At 48.1% G+C, this 23,522-nt stretch overlaps 1 protein-coding gene across 10 annotated transcripts in view; it reads left to right on the top strand.

The window, feature by feature from the left end:
• The first annotated feature begins 4,045 nt into the window (after positions 1–4,045).
• Positions 4,046–23,522, top strand: part of LOC135966743 (disco-interacting protein 2 homolog C-like) — a 208,699-nt gene continuing 189,222 nt past the window's right edge. For 6 of the 10 annotated variants that reach the window (XM_065526564.2, XM_065526563.2, XM_065526561.2 and 3 more), the window contains exon 1: positions 4,046–4,332. In XM_065526564.2, coding sequence (XP_065382636.1) covers positions 4,249–4,332 — 84 coding nt within the window. In that variant the 5' untranslated portion in view covers positions 4,046–4,248. Of the gene's footprint in view, positions 4,333–5,435; positions 5,597–23,522 lie in introns of those variants that run through there. The other 4 variants (XR_012421839.1, XR_012421835.1, XR_012421840.1 and 1 more) reach the window with 1 other exon arrangement.

Below are 23,522 nucleotides of genomic sequence, written 5' to 3'. Positions count from 1 at the left end.
AGACAGTCTTGCTGTGTTGCCCAGGCTGGAATGCAGTGGCACGATCTTGGCTCACTGCAGCCTCACCTCTTGGTTCACGCCATTCTCCTGCCTCAGCCTCCTGAGTAGCTGGGATTATAAGTGCCTGCCACCATGGCTGGTTCATTTTTGTGTTAGTAGAGACGGGGTTTCCACATGTTGGCCAGGCTGGTCTTGAACTCCTGACCTCAGGTGATTCGCTCACCTTGGCCTCCCAAAGTGCTGGGATTACAGGCATGAGCCACCATACTCGGCCTGGGATATTCTTGATTATTACCGTAAAATATCCCTTTAATAAAAACAAAACAGAACAACAACAACAACAAAACAGCTGTCTGAAAAGTCTCGAAATTAAAGAGCTCACTTGGACGGGGATTTGGACACCAGTTGAATGGCCCAGCACACCATAGTTACATGGGCCACTCGGCCTGTTAGGTCCTTAGGGTATTTGAAGTCATATGGATATTTGCATTTCTGCCTCTGGATATCGTGTTAGTATTCGGCTAGTGTTTGAGGGCCAGGCTCAGATCCGGGAAAACAAGAGCCCCTGCCCTCACGGCACTTCTCTTCCATGTGTGTGTGTTAGGAAAATAGAAAGCATAAGATATTTTTTTCAATGAGCTGGGAAGATGGAAAAACAAGCTTAAGATGTTTACTTGTTCAGAAGAAGGGAAGTGCAAGGAACACTCAGCTTTGCTGCTGCTGAAGGAGGCCCCTGGTGGAGGCTGTTTCAGAGGTGGGGTTTCTCTGAGAAAGGTGGTAAGAGGCAAATAGGATGCCCCATCTGGTTTGCCAGAGATGGGGAAAGTTAGTATCCCCAAAACAGCTTCAGCATTCTGGCAAAGCTTTGGAAAACCAGCTACGGTGTAGGACCTTGTTGGCCGCTGGGTAGAAGGAAAACATTGCTGGTCCTGAGGGCTGTACTGTTGTTCCGCTGCTATAAAGAACTATCTGAGGCTGGGTAATAAGGAAAAAAATGTTTAATCGGCATACAGTTCTGTGGGTTGTACAGGCTTCTACATCTGGGGAAACTGACAATCAGAGTGGAAGGTGAAGGGGAGGCAGGTATGTCTTCATATGGCTGGAAGGGGAGACAGAGTGAAGGGGAAGGGGCCATGCACTTCCAAACAACCAGATCTCAGGAGAACGATCATGAGGACAGCACTTGGGGGATTATGCTAAACCATTAGAAACCACCCCCATGAGTCAATCACCTCCCACCAGGGCTCACCTCCAACATAGGGTTAGAGTTCAGCATGAGATTTGGGTGGGGACACACAGCCACACCATGTCAGGCTTCCCATTCTTCTCCTGCACGTGCTTCGCAAATGGTTCTGTCATTGGTTTTTGTTTCTGTTGATACATAATATACGTACATATTTTCAGAGTGCATGTGATACCTTGATTCACCCCTATATTGATGAAATCTGTGTACTTGGGATGTCTTTCACTTTAAATAGTTTCTTTTCCTTGTGCTGGTTATGTTAAGTTGTTCTCTCCTAGCTGTTTTGAAATACACAGTAGATGACCCACTGCCATCCCCCTGCTGATTTATCAATAGTAGGTCTCGTGTTCCCATTAGGCTGTGTGTTTGTGCACATTACCAGCCTCTGCCCATCCTACTTATGAGTGGGCTCTGCTGGGCCCTGTTGACCACCTACTTTTGGCCTCCATGAGATCTGCTCTCAGCTCCTGCTTATGAGTGAGAACATGAGCCGTTTCCTTGCTTGACTCGTTTGCTTAACGTAATGTCCTCCAACTCCATCCATGCTGCCGCGGATGACAGGGCTCTCCGCTGTGTGGTGGAGTATTGCTCCTGTGTATGTTCAGGCCACGTTCCCTTCATCCACTGTTGACGGGCACTCAGGTGATTCCAGACCTTGGCTACTGTGGATGGAAGCTGAGAGCAGTCACTGGCTTTATACTTGGGGGACGTGAGCCACTTTGATGTTCTCAAGCAGCCTATCCCCAAAGCCCTCCGTAGAATGCCGCATTCGTTTGTACCCATGGCTTCTTCCACTAGGATGAACAGCTGGGAAGGGGCTTTGAGTGAATGCTTGGGTTTCTGTCTTTAATTGGTACCCAGCTACACTGGCCAAGCAGGGGTCCCAGTGACCCTGGACACTACCTCACATAAGGTCCAAAGATGCAGTTAGGTTCTTTTTTTAACTTAAAAAAAAAAGCTTTTGACCTGGTTAAGCTATAGCGTTATTAGTTAGAGTTTTTCATATTGGAAAGGTGTATATTTTATTTTCTAAGAAGGGAAGAAATCCTGTTAAATACTCTAACCACAGATTAAATCATGTCAAGGAAAGAGGTACTATTTTGGGGGAAAATTACCCCTTCATGTCAAAGATCAAGGAGATGACTTACATTGTTTAATTGAGTTAATTATGAAATCTTAAGTGGTTTTAAGAAGATGAGCTGTGGATGTTGCAAGACATGAGACTGATACTGATTTAATGTTAGTCAGCCCTGACAGAATGTGGCTAATATTTAAAGCTTGCTCCAGTATTGCTTGATAGATTATAAGTTAATGTAAAGATCTGTTTGATGCTTTTATTTTACAAAATATTATTGAGAAAAAGTTTGACAGCCAAGGAACCGCCTTCAACCAATTTCTTCCTAATTTCTATTACCAGAAAATTTTGTCCTGTTAATTCCAGAATTTACTTTTGGAAAGTTCCCGTAAGGAGAGCAGAGGTATTGGTGGTTGAATGGTGACTTGAATTTAGGTGAAGATTGTTAAATATTTCATAGTCATGTTTGTCTTGGTGGTTTTAGCAATTTTATATTAAACTTAGAACTGTGAGTCAAACCAAATGTGTTCTTTTGCTTTTGTGATACTCCTTTGTATGACTATGCTGGTAAAGAATGATAAAATGTGTATTGGGTATTTTTTCTGTGTAGATATTAGGATTTTTAGGGGAACAAATTATTCTAATATACACTGTGCTGTGTGTTGGGTCCTTTGTATATTAGTTGAATCACTCTAATGAGGACCACTTGAAAGTCTGTTTCTATAGCAGATCTTTTATATGTTGACTTGTGTTATGCAAAATCCTTCATCCTCTAAGAAGACTAAGCAATGGGTTGGAGGAGAGATTTAATCACCCATTAGGTCTATTCCGAATGCCCAGAATTGAATGCAAGTACTAATTATGTTTTTGAAGTGGTGTGTGTGTGTATGGGTGTGTGTGGTGGACTCCTTTTTAGGTCATGGGAGGGAGGTAAAGCGAAGATGAGATTTGCTGATGAACATTTGTGCACATGCTAGTGGAGAAGTCATATGACTTGACTGCACCTGCGTACTCTGATTTTGGTTTCGTTAGTGTCCGTAGCCACAAGCCTCAACTGCCTCTGGGACCCACCCTGAGGGGCTGTGGTGAGGGTTATTACAGAGTCGTGCGTCTTAGTGAATGGCACAAACGGCCTTGTGGGCCTACTTTGGCTTTGTTTGAACCTCTAGATTGTTAAACTAAGTTTAACATTTTGAGGATTATAAATTGTGATTCTTGTCTAAGAAGAGGTTTCTGTTGTCTCTGAAGACAGGAGCCCCAATACAGATGGTCCCTGGCTCCCAATGGTTACATTTGTGATTTTTTTTTCAACCTTGTGATGGTGTGAACTAGTCACACTCAGTGCATTGTTTGGCCCAAGATGGGCTGCCTCTGGATGAACCCGTTGTAAGTTGAAACTATGAGGTCAAATGCACTTTCTATTTAGGATATTTTCAGCTTACGCTGGGTTTATTGGAACAGTTTCATCCCATGGTAAGTCAGGGAGCATATGTGCTCATAAAAGTAGAGACGATCTCATAGATACCGTGAGATATAATGTCTCTGATGTTATAGAGATACGATGAAAACAATCAAGTGGGACTTGGAAGCCTTGGAGGGACTCACATGGGCAGCTCCTGGAATGCAATCTTGAGCTCCACTGGCTTCTGGATGTGACATCTGTGCCTTCTGCTTAGCCCAGTGTGTTATCGGCTGCTCTCGAGGGCAGAGAGGTCCAGCGTTCCTGTGTTTAGGTGTTTGAGCTGCCTTAAGAGGCTAGGTCAATTCTCACTGGTGTCTTCAGGGCTTTAGGCTTTCTGAACAAGCAGGAGGAAGCACGACTTTGTAGAGCTTTGGAAATCTCAACGGACTTCAGGGCCATCCCCCTTGGCAGGAGAGAACCCCACTGGAGGCGAGCAGGGTGCCCTGCGTGCCTGTGCTGGGCCCAGGCATGTACGGACGTTGTGAGGGCCACAGGACACAGATCGGTCTTGGTTCACAACTGGTGTCGATGGCCACGCAGCATTTCTGCCAGGTACATGAGTGCGGGGACTTGGGTTTTGGGGTGTGCGTCCTGGTTGCCTAGTTGCTTGGAAGACCCCTATTCAGACCCCAGCCTGAGTCACTGTGACAGGCCTCCCGCTTCACACGCCACACGGAAGCCGTGGCATCGGTCACTGACGCCCACCGGCTGTCAGATGTGCGTGTGTATCTTCCCTGGTCTCGTGATGGGTCTTGTTTTGAGGTTATAGTAAATGTTCTTTACGAGGGGTTTTGGATTTTTTTATGTTGTTTGCAAGGAGGCAGCAGGGAGTGCTTGAGCAGTGAGATCCCCTTTCCAACCAATGCAATTTCAGATCACAGCAGGTAATTAGGGCAGCGGAGCTGTGGGATCACCTACCCAACCAATGAGAATTCAGATCCCAGGAGGTAATGACGGCAGGGGGCGGGTGGCAGAACCCTGAACTGTGGCTGTTTCTGGTGTCTTGCCTCGCGGACAGAGCATGCTGGGTCCTCCGTGGTCCTCTGTGGGGTGAGTGGAGCACATGAGCTGGGTGCTGCTGAGCTGTGGCTGGCTCCCCATCCAGGGGTTTATGCAGGACTGGTTCTTAAGACAACTTGGAACCCAGAAAGCAGCACGAGGAGAACGGGATTGTGCCTTTCTGGATCGTTGGTGCTTCCCAGTCTCAGACACTGAGCAGGCTCTGAGGGGTCTTGCCAGGAAGACTTGCACAGTCGGTCCCCAGGATGGAGTGGGGCTGCAGCGGGTCTTGCAGGAGCTGGAAGTGGGGGTGAGTGTCTCGCAAGCGGGACCTTTCAAATGGGCCCAGCAGGATGCATCCGTGGAAATGGTGCCACCTAACGCAGGGCTGCAGCCAGCAGGGCCTGAAGGGCTACAGCAGGCTCTGTCTCTGCTCTCTCTTGAAAGAGTTTCTGCATGGTTTTCCTTGGTCTTTGTCTATTTGGAGGACGCTTCCCCCTTTCTTGGGCTTACCTAGCCTTCTGAGCTGCCTTGTTGCATAGGACAAAGCCCTGAGAAGGCATTTTTATCGCATAATTATGTTATCCTGGTGGCTGGATAAATGACCTGCAATTGTGGGTGACTCAGTAGCTCTGAGGGTGTCCAATATGCAAGCCAGAGGTGGGAAGGAAATGTTCAGGCAGGCATCAGAGGATCTGTTCTCTGCTTCACACTGGGGCCCTGGTTTGCTGACAGTCTTCACACTTGATCCAAAATGGGGATAATGAAGTCTCACGGATTCGGCTTCAGCTGAGAGCTGCCTCCAGCACAGTCTTGTGTGAGTTACAGTTTATAGGTTTGGTGCAAAGGGCAGGCGTCAGTTGATCTTATTTGTGGTGGTGCTTAAGGTGGGTTTTCCGTAAGGAATGTAGACTTTATTAGCTTTGGCAAGGGAATCCTGAGTGATAAATTGGAAGAATGTTTCAGGAAATTCTGGAACCTGCAGTGAATCTGGAATCTGTATGAAATTGAGATTTGGATTCTCACGATTTCCTAATGCTACCCTGAAACCCAGCAGTTGACATAGTCGTAGAGCTTCAGTTGCGCTGCCCCAGTTCCACATTTTAAAAGGAACACGTTGCTTTCATCTAGAATGTTCGGAGCTCTAAGTGCTGCCAGCAGAGTGACCAGCTCTCTGCATCAGAGGGGAAGCCAGGGCTGCGTTCACGGTGTCGCGGCAGCCGGGAGCTGACCCTGGACCTCAGGCACGTGTGATGCTGACCATTTTCTGTAAACTCCAAGGGTGTAGTGGTCTCCTTGGCGCTTTACAGTCTTCTGAAGCTTTTGACGTGTCTGCACTTTATAAATTTTTCAGAAGTAGATGGCCTTTTCCCATACCCTTGGGCTGAGTTTCATCAGAGACTGGTGTGTGGGAAGCCCCACACCCACATCTGACAGGGAAGACTCTGGTGCCCAACTGAGGTCAGAGTGGAAATTTGTTCTTCCTTCCCTCCAGTCTGGTCCAGCTGCTCCCTGCTTGGCCAGAGAAGAAAATCATGCTTATCCAAGTCGTAGGCAAACCCCCTAAATCAAACATTTGTCTTTTTTCTTTAATATGCCCATTTAGTTTATATGGGATGATAAATAGAGAAATGTCTTTTAGGGGAAAATTAATTTCCTTAATTACAGAGAACTTTTTGGATAAAAACTGCAATCAGGAGGCTATTTTGTAATAAGATCTAGTTAAATACTACAGTGGAAAGCTCCTTATATTTGATCTTAAACTTGGGCCTGGTATGCGTGGCCGCACACTCGTACTCATGACGCCACGCTCAGCTGTGAACTACCGGCACAGTACATACTTTCTGGTTGCTTTTTTGAACGTCTTATTGCTTGGCCTCTCTGACTCAAATGTTGAGTTACGTTGATTCTGTTCAGAATGTTCATCCCTCCGTCTAGGGTCCAGTCGTCCATCTCAGAGGAGGAGACCTGAGGATGAGATAGAGGCCAGAGGGCTGTGGGGCTGAGGGCAAGGGTGGGGCATGGGGCCGGAGGGATGCAGGGCTGAGGCCGGGGCAGTGGTAGGAGGTGTATGGGGCTGTGAGCCAAGCTCCATGGTGGCCTCTATGAATTGGGAGACTCCAGGCAGGAATACAAGCTACTGACCCCTTGACTTCAGCCCTGGGACTCCTGACTTCCAGGGCTGAGAGAAGGTTTGCATTTGTGGTAATTTGTTGCAGCAGCAATAGGAAGTTAATGCATTGTATCTGTTCTTCACCTCCAAACCTTTGAAAAGTAACCCCGTTGTATTGGCGTTTTGTGTGCCCTAAATTCTAATGAGATGGTTTGTAGGAAATAATGGACACAAACGATGGCAGAACACAAAGTTGGACAGAAGCAGTGTCTTCTGTGGTTCTGTAGTTTAGGTCTCGGAAGTTAGATTTCGGTCAGAGTGTGTGGTCTTGTTCAGCGTGTACCTGGAGTACTTGTTCAGAGCTCCTGGGGGAGTGGTCTTTAACACTGTTAGGATTAAAACTCCAAGCACATCAGGGCCAGAGTTCCTGAGTCAGTGTTAGGCGACCTTGGAATAAGAGTTGGCGTGTAGAATCTGCCCACTTTACTGGTATGAAGCAGCAAAGTCTTTTTTTTTTTTTTTTTTTTGAGATGGAGTCTCGTTCTGTCTCCCAGTCTGGAGTACAGTGGCGAGGCCTCGGCTCACTGCAACCTCCGCCGCCTGTGCTCAAGTGATTCTCCTGCTTCAGCCTCCAAATTGCATGATTTATTTTCCTGTTTTATATACTTAGTATGTGAAAACTCTGCAAACTTTATTAATACAAATGACATGCCAGAACTTAGGAGAATCCAGCATTTTCCCATGCAAATTAGTAGTGATGTGGAATTCCTGGGCTGGTTTGGTTTTATAAGACATGGGATGGATTCTTTGCCTAATTTCTGTGGAACCAACAATTTTTAATCACCCAGCACTCTTACCTCGCTCAACAGCTCAGGTGAGGGGGTTGTTACTCCCACTGTCGTGATGAGAGGCAGGAGACTGAGGCTTAGATGAGCAGGTGACACATTACTGTCCAGCCCCACCCACCCTGTAGTTTCCTGCCATGGCTCAGCTGTCTTCCTGCAAGAAAGGAGAGACACCCTGGTGCTGGGTAGAATTCCTTGTGAACCCCTTTCCATCCTCCAGGGAGTTCTTGCTTTACGGTGGTGGCTCATGGGGAGGCCTCTGGCCCACTGAGAAAGTCACTCAAGTTGTAACATTACTGTGTCTCTGTCCGGCTGCTGTCGATTGGGTGATTTGTAAAGAGACATTTATTGCTTACAGCTCTGGAAGCTGGAAAGTCCAAGGTCAAGGCAGTCCAAGGTCAAGGCACCTGCACATCTGATGTCCCAGGGCCTGTGGCTTACAGACGGCAGCATCTCACGGGGTCATGCGTGGCAGCAGGCGTCTCATCGGGACTCACATGGTGGAGGAGCAGGAGGGCTCCTCCAGGCCTCCCAACAAGGACACCAACCCCAGTCCTGAGAGCAGGACCTCCCAAAGGCCCCACCTCTTAATGTATCCCATCGGAGATGGTTTCAGCATGAGGTTTTGGGGACATTCAGGCCAAAGCCATTGCTCTGCTGTGGTGTTAGGGCTGCATGGCATCATTACTGCAGCAGAGCCACAGCCTTCTCATCTGCATGTGCTGCAGGAGGAAGACGCAGGTGCCTGTGCAAGTTGGGGTTCAGTGCAAGAAGTCGAGACCCTCTAGGAATCTTAGCAGGAGGAACTTAAGGCTTTGAGAACTGATACCTTAGGACTGTAGTTTTCTTCAGACTGTAAAAACCTTGGTGTGTGATAATACTGAACATTTCCTGAGCCCTGTGATCCTGTAAAACAGTGGTGGTTAAGACATTCCCCCTCCCCACAACGGCGCCCCCACTTTTACTGCAAGAAGCCCCTTCCCATGTGGCTTAGGCTGACTGGCGGATGACCGTTTACCGAGGACAAGGCCAGACACAGGCCTTCAAACCCCCCTTCTCTGCCTTATAAGTGATTAGCTAAACTGCCTGTTCCCACTAATCAATCACCTCCCACCTTGAAATGGTTCTTCGTGGTGCAGTTGTGCCTAGGGGGGTGGACTTGTATCTGACTGTTGCCTTCCACAGAGGACGGTTAGGGTGGGCAGGAAACAATTCTCTGCTACAGGTCTGCATTCCAGGCTGTTTCCAGAAGTGGGAATTCTGGTGCCCTGGAGTCTGGGAATGGATTTCTAGTGTCCCAGCTTCAGGTGGAGTTGAAATTGAGTGAGGCAACCCACCACACCCATCTGGAGCCAGGAACTAGAGCCATTTTTAAAGTGGCAGTTTCTCCATAAGATTACCCAGAAAATGCGCTCAGCATGTTTCTTTCTTTCTCATATGCATTTGGCCATCTAAAATGGGAATGGTGGTTTTTTGAAGCATGGATGTAGTTTTAAATTTTGAGTATCGTAAACCTTAATGTAGCTTCTTAAAATGTTTGCCTGAGTATCTGGAGATTTACTAAACCTTTGGAGTGGTAATAATGAGTTGATCTATACGACTTTGCTTTCTATGATGCAATGAAAGTACTCTAATTAAAACCTCTGCAGTTGGGTCAGCAGGCGATTGGCCAAAACAAATTCTGCTTTTTGGGTTTCTTTAACCAAACAAGGGAGTAGAGTGTAGGCTGAAGTGGCAAATTCATTTCAGAGCACGCCAGAGCCCTCAGTGATTGAGCAGCCTTCTCAGGTGAACATGTAACGTGCCGTGAGTCTTGGCAAGCCTGGCTACTGATGTGTGCACGTGACACCACAGAGCCACACCTAGGAAGATGTGGTTTCTGTAACAAGCTTTGGAAAACCAAAGTTCAACTTAATTATCCAACTTTGTTACAGAAAAAGCTTAGACCAGATGGCCAAAGACCTGATTGTTTCATGGTTGAGACATGGTTATAAAATTGCCCTTACTTGGTGCCAATCGGTGTTGGTCCACAGTGATACTCCTCCAACCTCACTGAATAGTTTGGAGACTGATATGAGACTGTGAAAATCTCCTTAAGGTGAAAAGGGCTCTGGGGCACCCGGGAATATCCGCACACCAGTGGCCATTCCCCTATAAGGTGGAAAGGACGGCTGGGTCACGCGGGAGCATCCGCACACCCGTGGCAGTCCTCTTTAAGACGGAAAGGGCTGCTGGGGTGCCCCGCAATATCTGCACACCCGCGGCCATTGTGGCTGTCCGCCTTTCTGCTCAGTCACCTCTGTGTTCCCACATTCAGGCTTTGGGACACTCATGAACAGCTCATCCCCTGGGCTGGTGAGGAAGGAGTGGGAGGTTGTTCTGAGGTTCTGTCACTGTCACTGCCCTGTCATGAGCTGGGCAAGGCAGTGGCAGTGACCCTGGAGGAGTCTGGTCAGTGAGGGCTCCGGCAGGAAGTGCTGAGGCTTGAGGTGGCTCTGCCAGTCGTAACCAAATGTCTTCCCTCTTATTTCCATGATTCCTTCTAGTTCTGCACCTTGCACTTCAGAGTCTCTGTGTATCTATAAATACACATGAGTTACGATACAGGTGTCTCTTTCCCCTCTGTCTGGGGCTGGGTCCAGGGAGTGAAGTGCAAGACCCCCTTACTGCTGGATGCCCACCAGCACGAGGCACTGCCTGCCCTGCTAATGAATGCCTACAGCGAGTCCTGGAAGCCTCCTTCTGAGCACCTGGCCTGTTAACGGTGTATAGTCCCACCCTGAGCAGAGACTGGGGAGGCGGCGGCAGCACTGCCCCCATGGTGCATCCTTGGTGCATGGAGGAAAGTGTGTTCATGCTTAAAACACAGCCCATCCTCTCAAAAGCAGGGTGACAACCACATTTACTTCTGGAATCTTAAAAAAGGGCCCGTCTCTTTGAGAGAAGAACGTGCCATGTATGTGTGTACCTCCTTTGTTGTTTTTGAGACAGTTTCCCTCTGTCACCCAGGCTGGAGTGCGTGGTGCGATCTCACTGCAAGCTCCGCCTCCCGGGTTCATGCCATTCTCCAGCCTCAGCCTCCCGAGTAGCTGGGACTACAGGCACCCGCCACCACGCCTGACTAATTGTTTGTATTTTTAGTAGAGACAGGGTTTCACCGTGTTAGCCAGGATGGTCTCGGTTTCCTGACCTCGTGATCTGCCCACCTCGGCCTCCCAAAGTGCTGAGATTATAGGTGTGAGCCACCTCGCCGGGCCGTATGTGTGTACCTCTTTACAAGTCTTGCCCAACCTTTGCATTGAAAAATTATGGAAAAACTTAAGGATGTAACTGACAAGAACTTTATAGGTTTCTCCAAGTAAAAATTTGGAAAACTTAAGTGAACCCAGAATGTGTTTTATTTCTATGAGTCCCACACTTGGATTTTTAAATGTGGGCAAAACATCTATATGTTCTTCAGCCTGATTTCCGTGGAATCATGAATGAAACGTGCTGAAGTTGTCGTGCGGATTTTGTTATGTGGCGGTGACAAGTGGGGTTGGTCATTAAACAACTGGAGGGATCCCTGTCCTTTCTATGCTTCTTCTGGACACTAGGCACGTGCTTGGGTGTTTTCTGTGTGTGTGGACAAGATGAGAACAGAATTTCCAGATTCACACGGTGGTATCTTCTCCCTTTTCTGTTAAAATGTGTCTTCTGCTGCTTCTACATAGACCAAGTGTTTTTCTCTTGCCTGTCTACATAAACGCTGTTTAACAAAAACCGTATTGTAGACATGTGAAGCTGAATTCCACATGATCAAGCAGATAGAGATGACTGAGTATACTGTTTTGTGGAAGGAAGGTTTAAAATGATTTTTAGCTTTTTCCCTGAAATAGGGAATACTTTTAACTTTTTCCTTGAGATAGGGAATAATGAAATGGGAAAATAATTAAATTTTCCCATGTAATTGTTAGATTATATTTAATTATTAGATTATTCATGTATTGCAAGGGAAAAAGGAACTAGATCACCCCATGTACCCAACTGAAAATTTAAAGGGTATGGGCGAATTCATTTGAACTCCTTTAATTTGTTTTTGTTTGTTTGTTTTTGACAGTCTCACTCTGTTTCTCAGGCTGGGTGCAGTAGTACAATGACAGCTCACTGCAACCCCAACGTTCTAGGCTCAAGTGATTCTCCTGCCTCAGCCTCCCCAACTGCTGGGATTCACAGGCGTTAACCACCACACACAGCTTATCACCTCTTGGAGACTAGCTTTGAGTTTGGGCATTCACTGAACTATATTTTGGTTAATTCTCAAAGTTTGTCACTGTTTATCTTTAATTTGCTAAAAATCTACATGTATTGTAAAATGCGTTACATTTCCTTAGCATTCACGGATTCCCTGTTAGTGGGGCAGAGACACAGAAGGGCAGAAGGCGTTCGGACATCATCAGGGTTGCAGTTGAGTGCTTGCCCTGAACACACTGGAGCTCTGGGCTCTGTGGCCCCACGGGGGTCCTCTGTCCACCGAGGGGGCCGGGTTACCTGGAAGGTCCCTCCAGCCTCTGCAATTTTGCCCTTTTCAGGTTAACATCTCATCGTTGTCCTGGACAGCACTGCCTTTCGTTCACTGATCCACGAGTGAACAGCTGGTCAGTGGCCAGTGCTGCTTCCTTCAGCTGGGAGGTGGTGATGTGATAACACTTCCGTGGAATTTGGTTCTTGGTATATTAAGGGTTCAGTTGTATGTTTATTTTTAATCTGCACCTCTGAATTGGTCTTTTGATTGCAAAGAGATTGCTTACTGGATTTGTTTCTGAATATTTGGTGGATAACAGGAGAACCTTGCTTATCTGTGTGTTCATTTAATGTGTTTTTGCCAGGCATTTATATGGGTGTGTTAGCCCTTAGCCCACTTTCTGTGTGTGGTGGAGTCATTGAAATCATTTATGTGAAGTCTCTCTTCTATTAAGGCCAGAGGACGTGGGGTGGTGTCTCCCTAAACTAGGGGGAAATGGCATTGTTCTGCCCTCCTCCCTGGGAATGCTGGTGTTTCCAGGTCTCTGAACTTGGCTCCCACACTGGGAGAGTGGCTGTGGCTTCTGGAGCCCGTTTTGTGCGGGACTGACTCCTTCACTTGCTTTATTCCCCATCGTCTTTGCTGCTTTATGACGCAGGGATGAGGGAGTTGCGCCCGGGGGCCTTGCCTGTGCCTGAAGGGCCCGATGCAGAAAACTCCTCATGGGAAGGATGTTCCTTGAGGGCAGCTTTTGGAGTCTTTTCCTACTTTTAACTGAGAAGCAGCTATTCACATGGTTCTATTCTGCTGGTGTGTTTCAAAATAATTGGTGTAGAGTTGCGAAGATGTCCGAGACACCCATGATCCACTCCGGGCAAGTGCCGGGCATTGTGCTCAGATGCCTTCAGACCACATTCACATGCCAAAGATTCTTGCTTGGTTATTCTCAAACTTATGAGAATCTAAAACGCGAGCCACGGTATGGATTTTCTCTTGAGCCCCCATGACTTTGCCTTGTATTTTGGGCATGAATGACTTCATCAAGGGGAAAGAATTTGAGGAAGGAGCCTCTGAGGCTAGGAGGGGGTGGGAAGGGGCGGTGGGAAGAGAAGGGAAAAGGAGCTGTAGAGAGAAGAGCCAGACTGGGGCTGGGGCATCTCCCCATGATGCTCCCCTACCCCTGGCGCGAGGCCCCAGGGACTGACTGATTTTCCCACAGGAAATGTGTATGATTGCGTGTCTGTTTTGTGGGCTGGCCATTTGGATTGAGGGAATGTCTGTTGTGATTCCTTATTGATTCGAAGGTTGGAAAGGTTTGTGCTCAATACAGGGGTCTCTTGGTGCGATGGGAAAATGTGATCGCAGCCGCCTTCAGGGTGGGGAGAGCCCTTGAGGCCCTCAGTGGTGGCCGGTGTCGTCCTTCACCTCCCTGGGTCAGCTGCCCTCAGGGTGGGAAGGGAGGTCCTCGGTGGTGGCCGCTGCTGGCCTTCGCCTCCCTGGGTGAGGGCTGCTCCATCCCCGGCTCTCCGACTCCTTGCCTGCACCTTCCTCATTGGAAGCCGTGATCCATCAACTTTGTCCACGCGTGTCCTGCAGACTAGTGCTGACTGCAGGTTCAGCAGTGGTCAGAGGAGGCCAGAGGAGGCCCTCGTGATGCGAAGCTAAACGTTTAATGATGGCGCTGCTGAGTGCATGAGTCGCGTCAGGCCAAGAGTCTGGGTAGGAGGGAACCGCGGGGTGGAGGGAAGACTGGACAGATGGGTGCTTTCCTCGGCCTCCGGGAGCATGGCCAGGTCCACGCTCAGACCTCCTGGTTTCTCCCATATTTCCATAAATAGCAAGGGAAGGACTCGGGGCACCCAGGGACCTCAGGGGTATAAGCTGTGTCCTCATGTGGCCCCAGTGTGGCCAGTGACGTTATTCTCTTTAACCTTAGGCTTATTTTGTATAAAAACACAAAGGGACAGAAGTAGTTCAAGGGCCTCTAAAGACTTATGTAATTGTTAATAGGCCTACTTTTATGATTTCTTATGTATTAAGAGCAAATCATGAAACAAACTCATTTCTGTTTGAAGAAGTCTTTACTGTCCGCATTTTTGTGGCAAGCAACATTCTTTGCTTAGTGAGCATTAGTACCCTCCTGCCCAGTGCCGTTGCCTGGCGTGTCGTCGCACGCACCTCTGTCCATTGGTCTCCGTTCACCTTTCCACCTAGAATTGTAGGAGGGGCGCTGGGATCTTAGGGCTAGAAAGAAACTCTGAAGACCACTTTCAGGGGTGGCTTTTAGTCAGGGATCTCCACAGAGACAGCCAGCCGGGTGTGCGTGTGTCTCCAGGGCGAGGCTTGCTGCAGGGGCTACAGAGTCCAGGAAGCCACAGGACCCACAGCCTGCAAGCTAGAGTCCTGGGATGGTGTGGCTTGAAGACTTGAGAAGGGGAGGGTGCAGATTCCACCCGGGTCTGAGGAGCTGAAACCCAGGAGCACGGGCTGCAGAAGACGGATGTCACTGGCCCATCAGCCAGACAGGTGGAGTGAACCCAGTTTTCCCCGCCTTGCTGTTTTACTCGGGCCCTGGGTGGATAGGGTGGTGCCCCCCACGCCGGCGAGGATGGGTCTCCACTCAGTCCAGAGGCAAACATGCATCTCACACAGAAATAATGCAGAACCAGCCATCTGGGCACCCCGGGCACGCTCAAGTCGATGCATAAAACCAATGCCGCGCGTGGCCCTGACGTCTGCGTGTTCGCATCACTCCACGCACGTTGCTCGGTCATCGCCTCGGTGAGTTTGTAAGTTCGTTGTGTGGTTCTGGGGGCCTTTGTCCCGGGTGGTGGTGGTGGTGGTGGTGGTGGTGGTGACAGGCTCCCCACCGCCCAGCTCAGGTACGGAAGGTGATGCCACCAACCGCTCCTTATTTCTCAGACACTTGAGCGGGAGCTCTGTGCAGCCAGTTCCACCTGCAGCAGCATCTGTTCCCTATGCCGATTCCATTTGGAGTGTGTGCCTCCCTTCTGTTGAGGGTGCAGCCTTCTTTCAGGGAAGAACTGTGTCCTGTTCGCCTATGTCTCCTGTGGTGTATCTCATGGCTGAATAAGTAGCTATAGGATACCTCGGTGGCTGAATGATAGGTTCATTGGAAGGAAAACTTTATACTTTTTTTTTCTTTTTGGGACGGAGTTTCATACTCAACGCCCAGGCTGAAGTGCAATGGCACGATCTTGGCTCATTGCAAACTCTCCCTCCCGGGTTCAAGTGATTCTCTTCCCTCAGCCTCCCAAGTAACTGGGGTTACAGGCGTCTGCCACCATGCCTGGCTAATTTTCGTATTTTCATTAGAGACAGGGTTTCACCATGTTGGCCAGGCTGGTCTTAAACTCTTGATCTCAGGTGATGCACCCACCTCGGCCACCCAAAGTGCTGGGATTACGGCCATGAGCCCCTGCACCCAGGAACTTAATACCGTTTTTTTTTCCTTTAAATCATAATGGGCTTGTTAAATGCTTATGTTAATGTTTATTTTTAAAAATGTTATCTGTGACCTTTCAGCTTTTCATAGCACTTCTCGTGTGAGTATTTAAAAAAGGCCCTTTAGTCGTGGGGGAGAAGGAGGTTATCCCTTTCAGCAGAGGGAGGTGGAAGAACAGGCCCTGGTGGGTCTGAGCACAGGCAGTCACCCCAGCCTTGGTGCATGCTTAGGTCTGTTCTCCGTTCACCGTAGCCGCCTCAACTCTCATTGTCAGCTTAAAAATAAGCTTTTTCCTCTTTCTAATCAGAACAGTTAGTTTGTTAACCGTCACATTAAGGTATCGAGAATGATGGCTTTCAGGCCTCAGATATGACACAAGTAATAAATGCAGCTGACCCTGAACAACGTGGGTTTTGAGCTTCGAAGGATCACTTATGTTAATTTTTTTTTCCAACCAAACCCTTACTGAAAAAACCTGGCTTTGTGGAGGGCCGACGTTTCCTACATGTGGTTCCATAGGGTGGCCGTGGGGTCCTGTGGATACGTAGATTTGGGTAAACTCGGGCATGTTCTGGAATCCATGTCCCTGTGTATACAGAGGGACAATTGCAGCTTTTTAGAAGTTTGTGTCCTGCCTTGTCCTAAAAAGGTTCCAAGGTGGATGCAAAATTATTTCATTCCTTTGGTTTTCTTGGTGGGATATTGATGTTTATTCTTCAGTGTCTAAAATCCTGTGTGAACAGAGTTACCGCTTCAGGAACAAAGCCAGTCTGGAAACACATATTGAGATATCCACCTTCTCTTCATGGTTTCACAAAAGGCCATGATCATATTTTATTCAGTTGAACCGTAGGAAACTGCCAATATTTGCTGGTTTTGGCCTACAAAATGGCAAGTTCGTACGATATTAAAAACAAAGGCTTCCTGGATGGGGAAAATAGGAATCGGTAAGAACCTGAAGTTCTCTGTCATGGCCTCTGAGTCACAGGTAAATAAACCTGCGTGAGGGGGAGTTGACTGTACAGTATTTTCCTTCTGTTTTGAGACTGTCAGAAAAAGGTCAGTTCCATTGCGTTGGGTCCCTTTGCCTCACCTTTGCTGCATAGGGGACTTGCCATTATACCTCTTGTTCCCAGTGCCCAGGAGGCTGATGCCACATAGAAGACCTGCAGGTCGGTGGATGTGAAACAGGCATCGGACACGCTGTGCACCTTGGGACGCATCTGAGAAGTTCGTGCTTGCGGCAGGTCTGAGGGGAGGACGTGTTCCATCTCCTCTCCCTTCTCTGGCTTTGCAGGCCTTTGAAGTTGGTCTTGGAAAATGAAATTAGTTAATACTGATTTAAGCTCCAGGTCAAAGTCTGGGGGCCGAAGAGACCCGCCCTTCACTAGGGGTGTGAAGCATTGGGTCTTCCCATCAGAAGGCAGCAGGGACTCGAGAAAGCCCCACATGCCCTCCAGTTCCCTTATGTTGAAAGGTTTTGTACTCGGCCATGCCGGGTCATTTTGGGAGGTGAGCAGGGGATTCACATGGGGGTGTGCAGTATTCTTAGGTGTCAGGTGCGAGAGTTGAATTTGTAGAAGCTGTGCAGATAGGAAAGGGCCTGGCAGGGAGTACTGTTTACACGGAGCCGATTTAACGCGAGGTCTGTGCTCTGCCTGGGTCCGTGTCTGACCGGTGTCTCCCAGTCTGCAACAGGACGTTGACGTGACTTGGCGCCATCGTCCCACTCTGTGTAGACGTCTGAGGATCTGTGCGCCGCTGCTCTGTGAGAATGCGTTGTGATAATGAACTGAGAAACAGTGAACAAACCCTGAATTGGTTAGCACTGGTTCCACGGCCACTTCTGCCGTGGTTGGAGTCATTCATAATAAAGTGTGCTGGACTCCTATGCAGAGCTCTGAATTTCAGAGGCCCTTTAACTCGGCAGCTAACCAGCTGCTTCCTTCAGAAGACATTTGAGTCCCCTTTACCTACCAGGGTGACCCTGGGAGTTTGAAGATGAGTGAGACAAGCCCTCTGTGTCTTGTCGATTTTACTGTCCAGAGGGAAGACAGATGTGGATGGTGAAGGAGGCCCTATCAGAGGTCAGCGCACGTCAGGTTTGTTTCTTCAGCACTTGCTATGTTCAGGCGTTGCCCCGGGCCATGTGCAGAGCATCTGGGGACCCTGCCCATGGCATCCCAGGCACAGCTAGCATCTGCGCCATCTTCATACTTGGCCTGAGTTTTGGGGAAGTACCGAGGACGGCTTCTGCCTTTGCTGGAGAGAGTTGGAAGTCAGGGCAGCCCTCCACAAGGAGATGATCGCCAGCTGATTCCTCAAGAAAGAGAGGTGGTCCCCACATGGGTAGAGCAGGGCAGCATGTACAGACCTGTGTGTGGGGTCTGGGGCATGTGCATCTGAGTGGGGTCTGCTGGGAGACAGCAAGGGCGAGGTGTGAAGGCAGTTGGAATTTACAGGATAAATTATCACTAAGGCGATGCTGGGAAAACATAAAATTGGGACTCTCTGGGGTAAACGTGGACTTAGGGTGACCCTGGGCGTGGGTGTTTTCAGGCTCTGAAGGCAGAGATTTAGGAAATTGGGGCAGAGCTGAGCCCCAGACGAGGATGAAGACCACCCTTGGGATGTTAAATGAGACAGGGGTGGAAACCCAGTGAATGTCATGGGGGGTCAGTCCAGCAGGAAGGCAGCAGAGGAGACCGGTGTCCTCAAAGGCCCCTTGGGCCTGTCTCTGAAAGTGCTGGGATTACAGGCATGAGCCACTGCTCCCTGCTGATACTTTTAAAATTTCTAAGCTACTCTCTCTCATACCCACTCCCGTATTTTTTTTTTTTTTAAGACCAGGTTTATGGCTATATTTTTTCCAAGGGAATCAAAAAGTTACCTGTTTGAAGTACAAATAACACCGTGTTTAAAAATCAAAAATGCCAATTTGCATAGAAGTTTCCAAATACCCAGTTGGTTTGAGCCTTGCATTGCAGTGTCACTACCTGCTCTTAAATTTCTACACGATGTATAGATAGCGAGGCAGGGACGGCTCGTACATCTTCAGGTTTCGATTCTACTTACTTGGGCTATATTTTCATTTATTTTGGCATACCTGTGGGTGTGGCAAGCAATGCCAGGGTATTTATTTTGAATCTTGTCCAATAACAGCTGGGAAGATTTTCACATTTTTAGAATTTTCATAGTAATAGTTATAATTTACAAAGAATTTTAAATTGTGTAGTCATTATTTTGCTTTTTTTCTAGATGTGCCCCGAAACAGGGTTGCTAACTATCATTCTACATCAGAGGATTCAGAACAGTACCCTTCTGGAGCAGATGCCTGTAATCGAGGAATTCTGCCTAGTCGGTTCACTTTAAGCGTGTTTAAAAGGTTTTCTTTATCCTAGTTGGCACCTGTGGCTATAGTTGGTTTTCATTGCTGAAGAATATTCCACGATGGAAGCCGTAATTCATCTGTTTTTCATATCGGTGGACATTTGGATTGTTTTGGGAGGGTGTGTATGTCTATTCAGCCTTCATTTTTTCAGGATATTTTGTAGAAGATAATGTAACAGTGTAACATCCTCTGCTAGGGAACCAACACGAACCCTGATTACAGCCACACTGACTCTCACACAGACTCTCAGGCCTTGTTACCAACACACAGAACCATTTTCTTAAGTTGAAACACAGTAGCAGAACCTGAAGCCATGTGAACGGTTCCTCCGATCTTACACTTGGAATTCACTTTTTATTGCTATGTCTGCTAATTAGGAAGCATATCAATTATACAGAAATCTGAGAATGTAAAATTATACGTTTATAACAGAAAAAACCTTATTTAATAGCCCAGAACACATGGCTATGTTTTTCCCTCATGCCCCACCACTGTTTTCTTTGCTTGAAATGGGAAATGACACTTGAATGCGGTTTTCTAGCCACTGTTAGACTGGCATAGTTGTTCAGAGACAGAGGATGTAAAGCACATGGAGAATTTCTGTTTGTGGAATGTGATTTCCCGGTCGCCTCATTCAGGTTACCACCGCCTTCCCCTCTGGCCGCCTGCACCGTGGGATGTCTGAGAAGGTCCCTGTTTCATCCTCTGGAAATTCTGAAAAGGAAGGAGAGGAGTGCGTGCAGGGTGTGGTGCATTTGTGTTGGTCCTTCCAGCTTTTATTTGGAGTCTCGGCTACCTTGGTGGTTCCTGCCTTTATGTCCCTAGGTCGTGGCTTCGTCCTTGTGTCTAACTCACAGGCAGACAGATGGAAAGGGAAGTTGTATTCAGCCAACAGCTTGATCTTATTCTCAAGGCTCAAATCGACTGGGTATTTGGAGACTTCTGTGCAAGTGGACATTTTTGGTTTTTAAACATGGTGTCTTATTTGTACTTCAAATGGGAAACTGGTTCTCTTGGAAAAAATATAGGCATAAAGCTGGTTCTTTAAAAAAAAAAAAAAAAAAAAAAGGGAGTGGGTGTGAGAGAGTGGCTTAGAAATTACACCAGTAATGGTCGGGAGTGGTGGCTTATGCCTGTAATTCCAGCACTTTGAGAGGAGGAAGCAGGTGGATCCCCTGAGGTTAGGAGTTCCAGACCAGCCTGGTCAACATGGTGAAACCCCGTCTGTACTGAAAAGATGAAAATTAGCCGGGCATGGTGGCAGGCACCTGTAATCCCAGCTACTTGGGAGGCTGAGGCAGGAGAATCACTTGTACCCGGGAGGCAGAGGTTGCAGTGAGCCGAGATCGCACCACTGCACTCCACCCTGGGCGACAGAGCAGAAACTCCATCTCAAAATAGAAAAACACAAAAAACAAAACAAAACAAAAACCCAGTAATGAAAACCTGATTGCATCATCTGTGATGGAGATGGCGGATTATTTCATTTTTAGTGACAGGATGAATTGGATATGTTTGCAGTATTGATTTGATAAAGGAAATAGTGAGAACCAAATGTGCCGCCCAGCTTGGGCCTCGCCTTTGGCAGAACACCTGGCGGGCAACAGACTGGAGACTCGGAGACCGAGGGGAGAATTCTCACGCTGTGACGCTGGTGCAGTGTGTGCTTCTGGACTCCTGCTGGAGGGAGCTGCCCCTTTGCCTTGCAGGCTTTGGTGCAGTGGAGACCTTAGGACCTGCCCCTCCTGGTACACCTGTGGGTGTGGCGAGCAGTGCCAGGGCTGAGGCACAGGTGTTGAGCCCAGAACGTGGGACAGGAGAGGTTGCACACGCCGTCAGGCGTCTGCTCCAGCAGCTGGGGGTTTCTACAAGGGGGCGGGGCGTTGGTTTTCCTCCTTGAATTTGGGTGGGGAGGGTGTCGTGGGGTGCTGTGTCTGCACTTGTGTTGCTCTGAGGTCAAGTTGTGGCCCCGAGTCCCTGTCCCCCTGCCAAAGTGAGGTTTTGCCCATTTTCAGGTCAGATTTCCCTTGGGTCCGGGTCTCTAGGAGTGGGGGGCAGTCGAAGGGGGCATGAGCACGGTGGACGCCCGTGGGCCTCTTCCTCTCCCCTCAGCTCCTGGGTTGTGTGTGAAGAGCTGCCCAGCGGAATCACCCTCCTGCCTGGTGTTTCATTCACCAGAAATCGTTCTCACTGTGGACTCTTGAGTCAAATGTAATCCAGGAATGGAACGTGCTGTTGCTGGATGCCACAAACAGCGTCAGGAGCCTAGTTGGGGATTATATGGTCTTACCCCACACCTTAAAAGTAAAGACTATAGTTGTCAGGTGTCTGAGCCCAAGCCAAGCCATCGCATCCCCTGTGACTTGCACGTATATACGCCCAGATGGCCTGAAGTAACTGAAGAATCACAAAAGTGCAAATGCCCTGCCTGGACTTAACTGATAACATTCTACCAGAAATAAGTGAAAATGGCCAGTCCTTGCCTTAAGCGATGATTTTTTTGTGTGTGTGTGAAATTCTTTTTCCAGGCTCATCCTGGCTCAAAAAGCTCCCCCACTGAGCACCTTGTGACCCCCACTCCTGCCCGCCAGAGAACAACCCCCATTTGACTGTAATATTCCTTTACCTATCCAAATCCTATAAAACGGCCCAACACTTACCTCTCTTCGCTGACTCTTTGGACTTAGCCCGCCTGCACCCTGGTGAAATGAACAGCCATGTTGCGCTCACAAAGCCTGTTTGGTGGTTTCTTCACATGGATGTGCATGACAATAGTTAAGGGGATACTGAAGTTTTTGGCAGCTCCAAGAGCTTTTTCAGTTTGTGTCAGGACATTTTAGGCAGAAGGAAAAGCTTGCTTAGAGAATCTTACAGAAATGTTCGGTGCAGTGCCATTAACTCGTGGAATAAATGTGTAACTTTCCATGGCAGACCTCTGGAAAGAGACGCAGTTTGAGTGCACCCTGGCCTGCTCGCTACAAGAATCGGCCGTGTCACCCCGCTTTCCGTAGGTCTGCAGGTGTGCGTGGTCTATTGCCCTGCACTGTGGCCATGGAAGGGAAGATGATCTGGAATGCTGGCGACAGTTATCAGTGCGTGTTGATGTGTGCTGCTTTCTACAGGGGAGAACATTTCTGTTTAATAAGCATCTCATCTCGATGATGACTGCAAGATATTTCAGTCTCATTCAATAGTGTTTCTGGGTTCCTTCTGTTTTTAATCTGCTTTCTAGCACTAGGCAAGTGAAGACATGGAAAGTAAAAACCAATCGAACTTGTAGAGACATGGTGTTGTGAAGGAGCAGACTGTAGCCTCTGGCTCTGTTTAAAGATTGTAGTAAACCTCTTACTTGGCATAGTCAGGGTGTAAATTATCTTGTTTAATCGAAATGTGTATGAGTCATGTATTGTTGATGAGCCTGCATTGTTGATGAAATACCAGATTTTAAGGGAACATGTCAATGTGCTGTAAGATACCAACAAAGTTCCTCACTGAGCTTCGGCGCGGGTTCGGAGCAGCTGGGCCTTAGGTCACCAGGGTCGTCTCTGGGAGCAGATGCTCAGTGTGGGCATTAGTCACTTAGCCTTTCCAGAGCCGAGGAGCAGCTCTCTGTGGTGGTTTTTGGAACCTGTATTTTGAGTCAGTTTGTCCCACTTGACTCGAAGTTGCCGCGCGATTTCAGACTTTTGCCTCCACCTTGCGCTCGTTTTCTTGTCCCCTGATAACTGCCTCGGTTGCCCCGGCCTGACATTTGAGCCTTGTCGTTCATGGACAGAGGCTCCGTGGTGGGGCAAAGGCCACGACTCCGGCTTGCACAGTTCTGTGCCTCTCAGCATGGTTTATCACATCACTCCCGGGATCTCCCGTTTAGAGGAAGAGTGTCCCTTTCCTGCAGGTCCTGTGTGGTGTGGAAACCACCCCTACCTACCTTTCTCCTGTTTGAACTGTACCGTGAAGCTATTTCTGTTCTAGTCAACCGTCAGAATTTAAGGAACAGTGATTTATGTAACTTATCACACGCTTCTCAGCAGTTCTTCATGAATTTCATTCTGTTTTGAAATTATTGCAGTTTTCATGGCTATGCTGGTCTCATGTTGTGGCCCTTGAAATGAATTCCCTTCCCCATTGTGTGTTAAGGTTGTGCCTGGGAGCTATTGAGGCCTCACCTCTGCTTAGGGCAGTGGCTTTGCTCTCCTGACAACAGGAAGAATCTTATTTAGAGCATTTCTAATGTGGTTTTTGCTTCCAGACAGAGTTACTTTTTTTCACAGAGACAGCCACTAAAGTCATAAATTATGCTGAGGATGCACACACACGGGTCAGCTGACAGAGTGGAGTCCAGAACGGATCCAAAGACACAAAAGCAGTTCAGTGGAATTTGAGTCTTTTCAACAAATGGTGCTGGAATTATGGGACAGCCGTAT

This window comes from Macaca fascicularis, chromosome 13 (assembly GCF_037993035.2).
Source record: "Macaca fascicularis isolate 582-1 chromosome 13, T2T-MFA8v1.1".
In the NCBI taxonomy this organism is placed as follows: Eukaryota; Metazoa; Chordata; class Mammalia; order Primates; family Cercopithecidae; genus Macaca; species Macaca fascicularis.
Note: the sequence above shows the minus strand (reverse complement) of the source record. Positions and strands in the feature narration are given on the sequence as shown.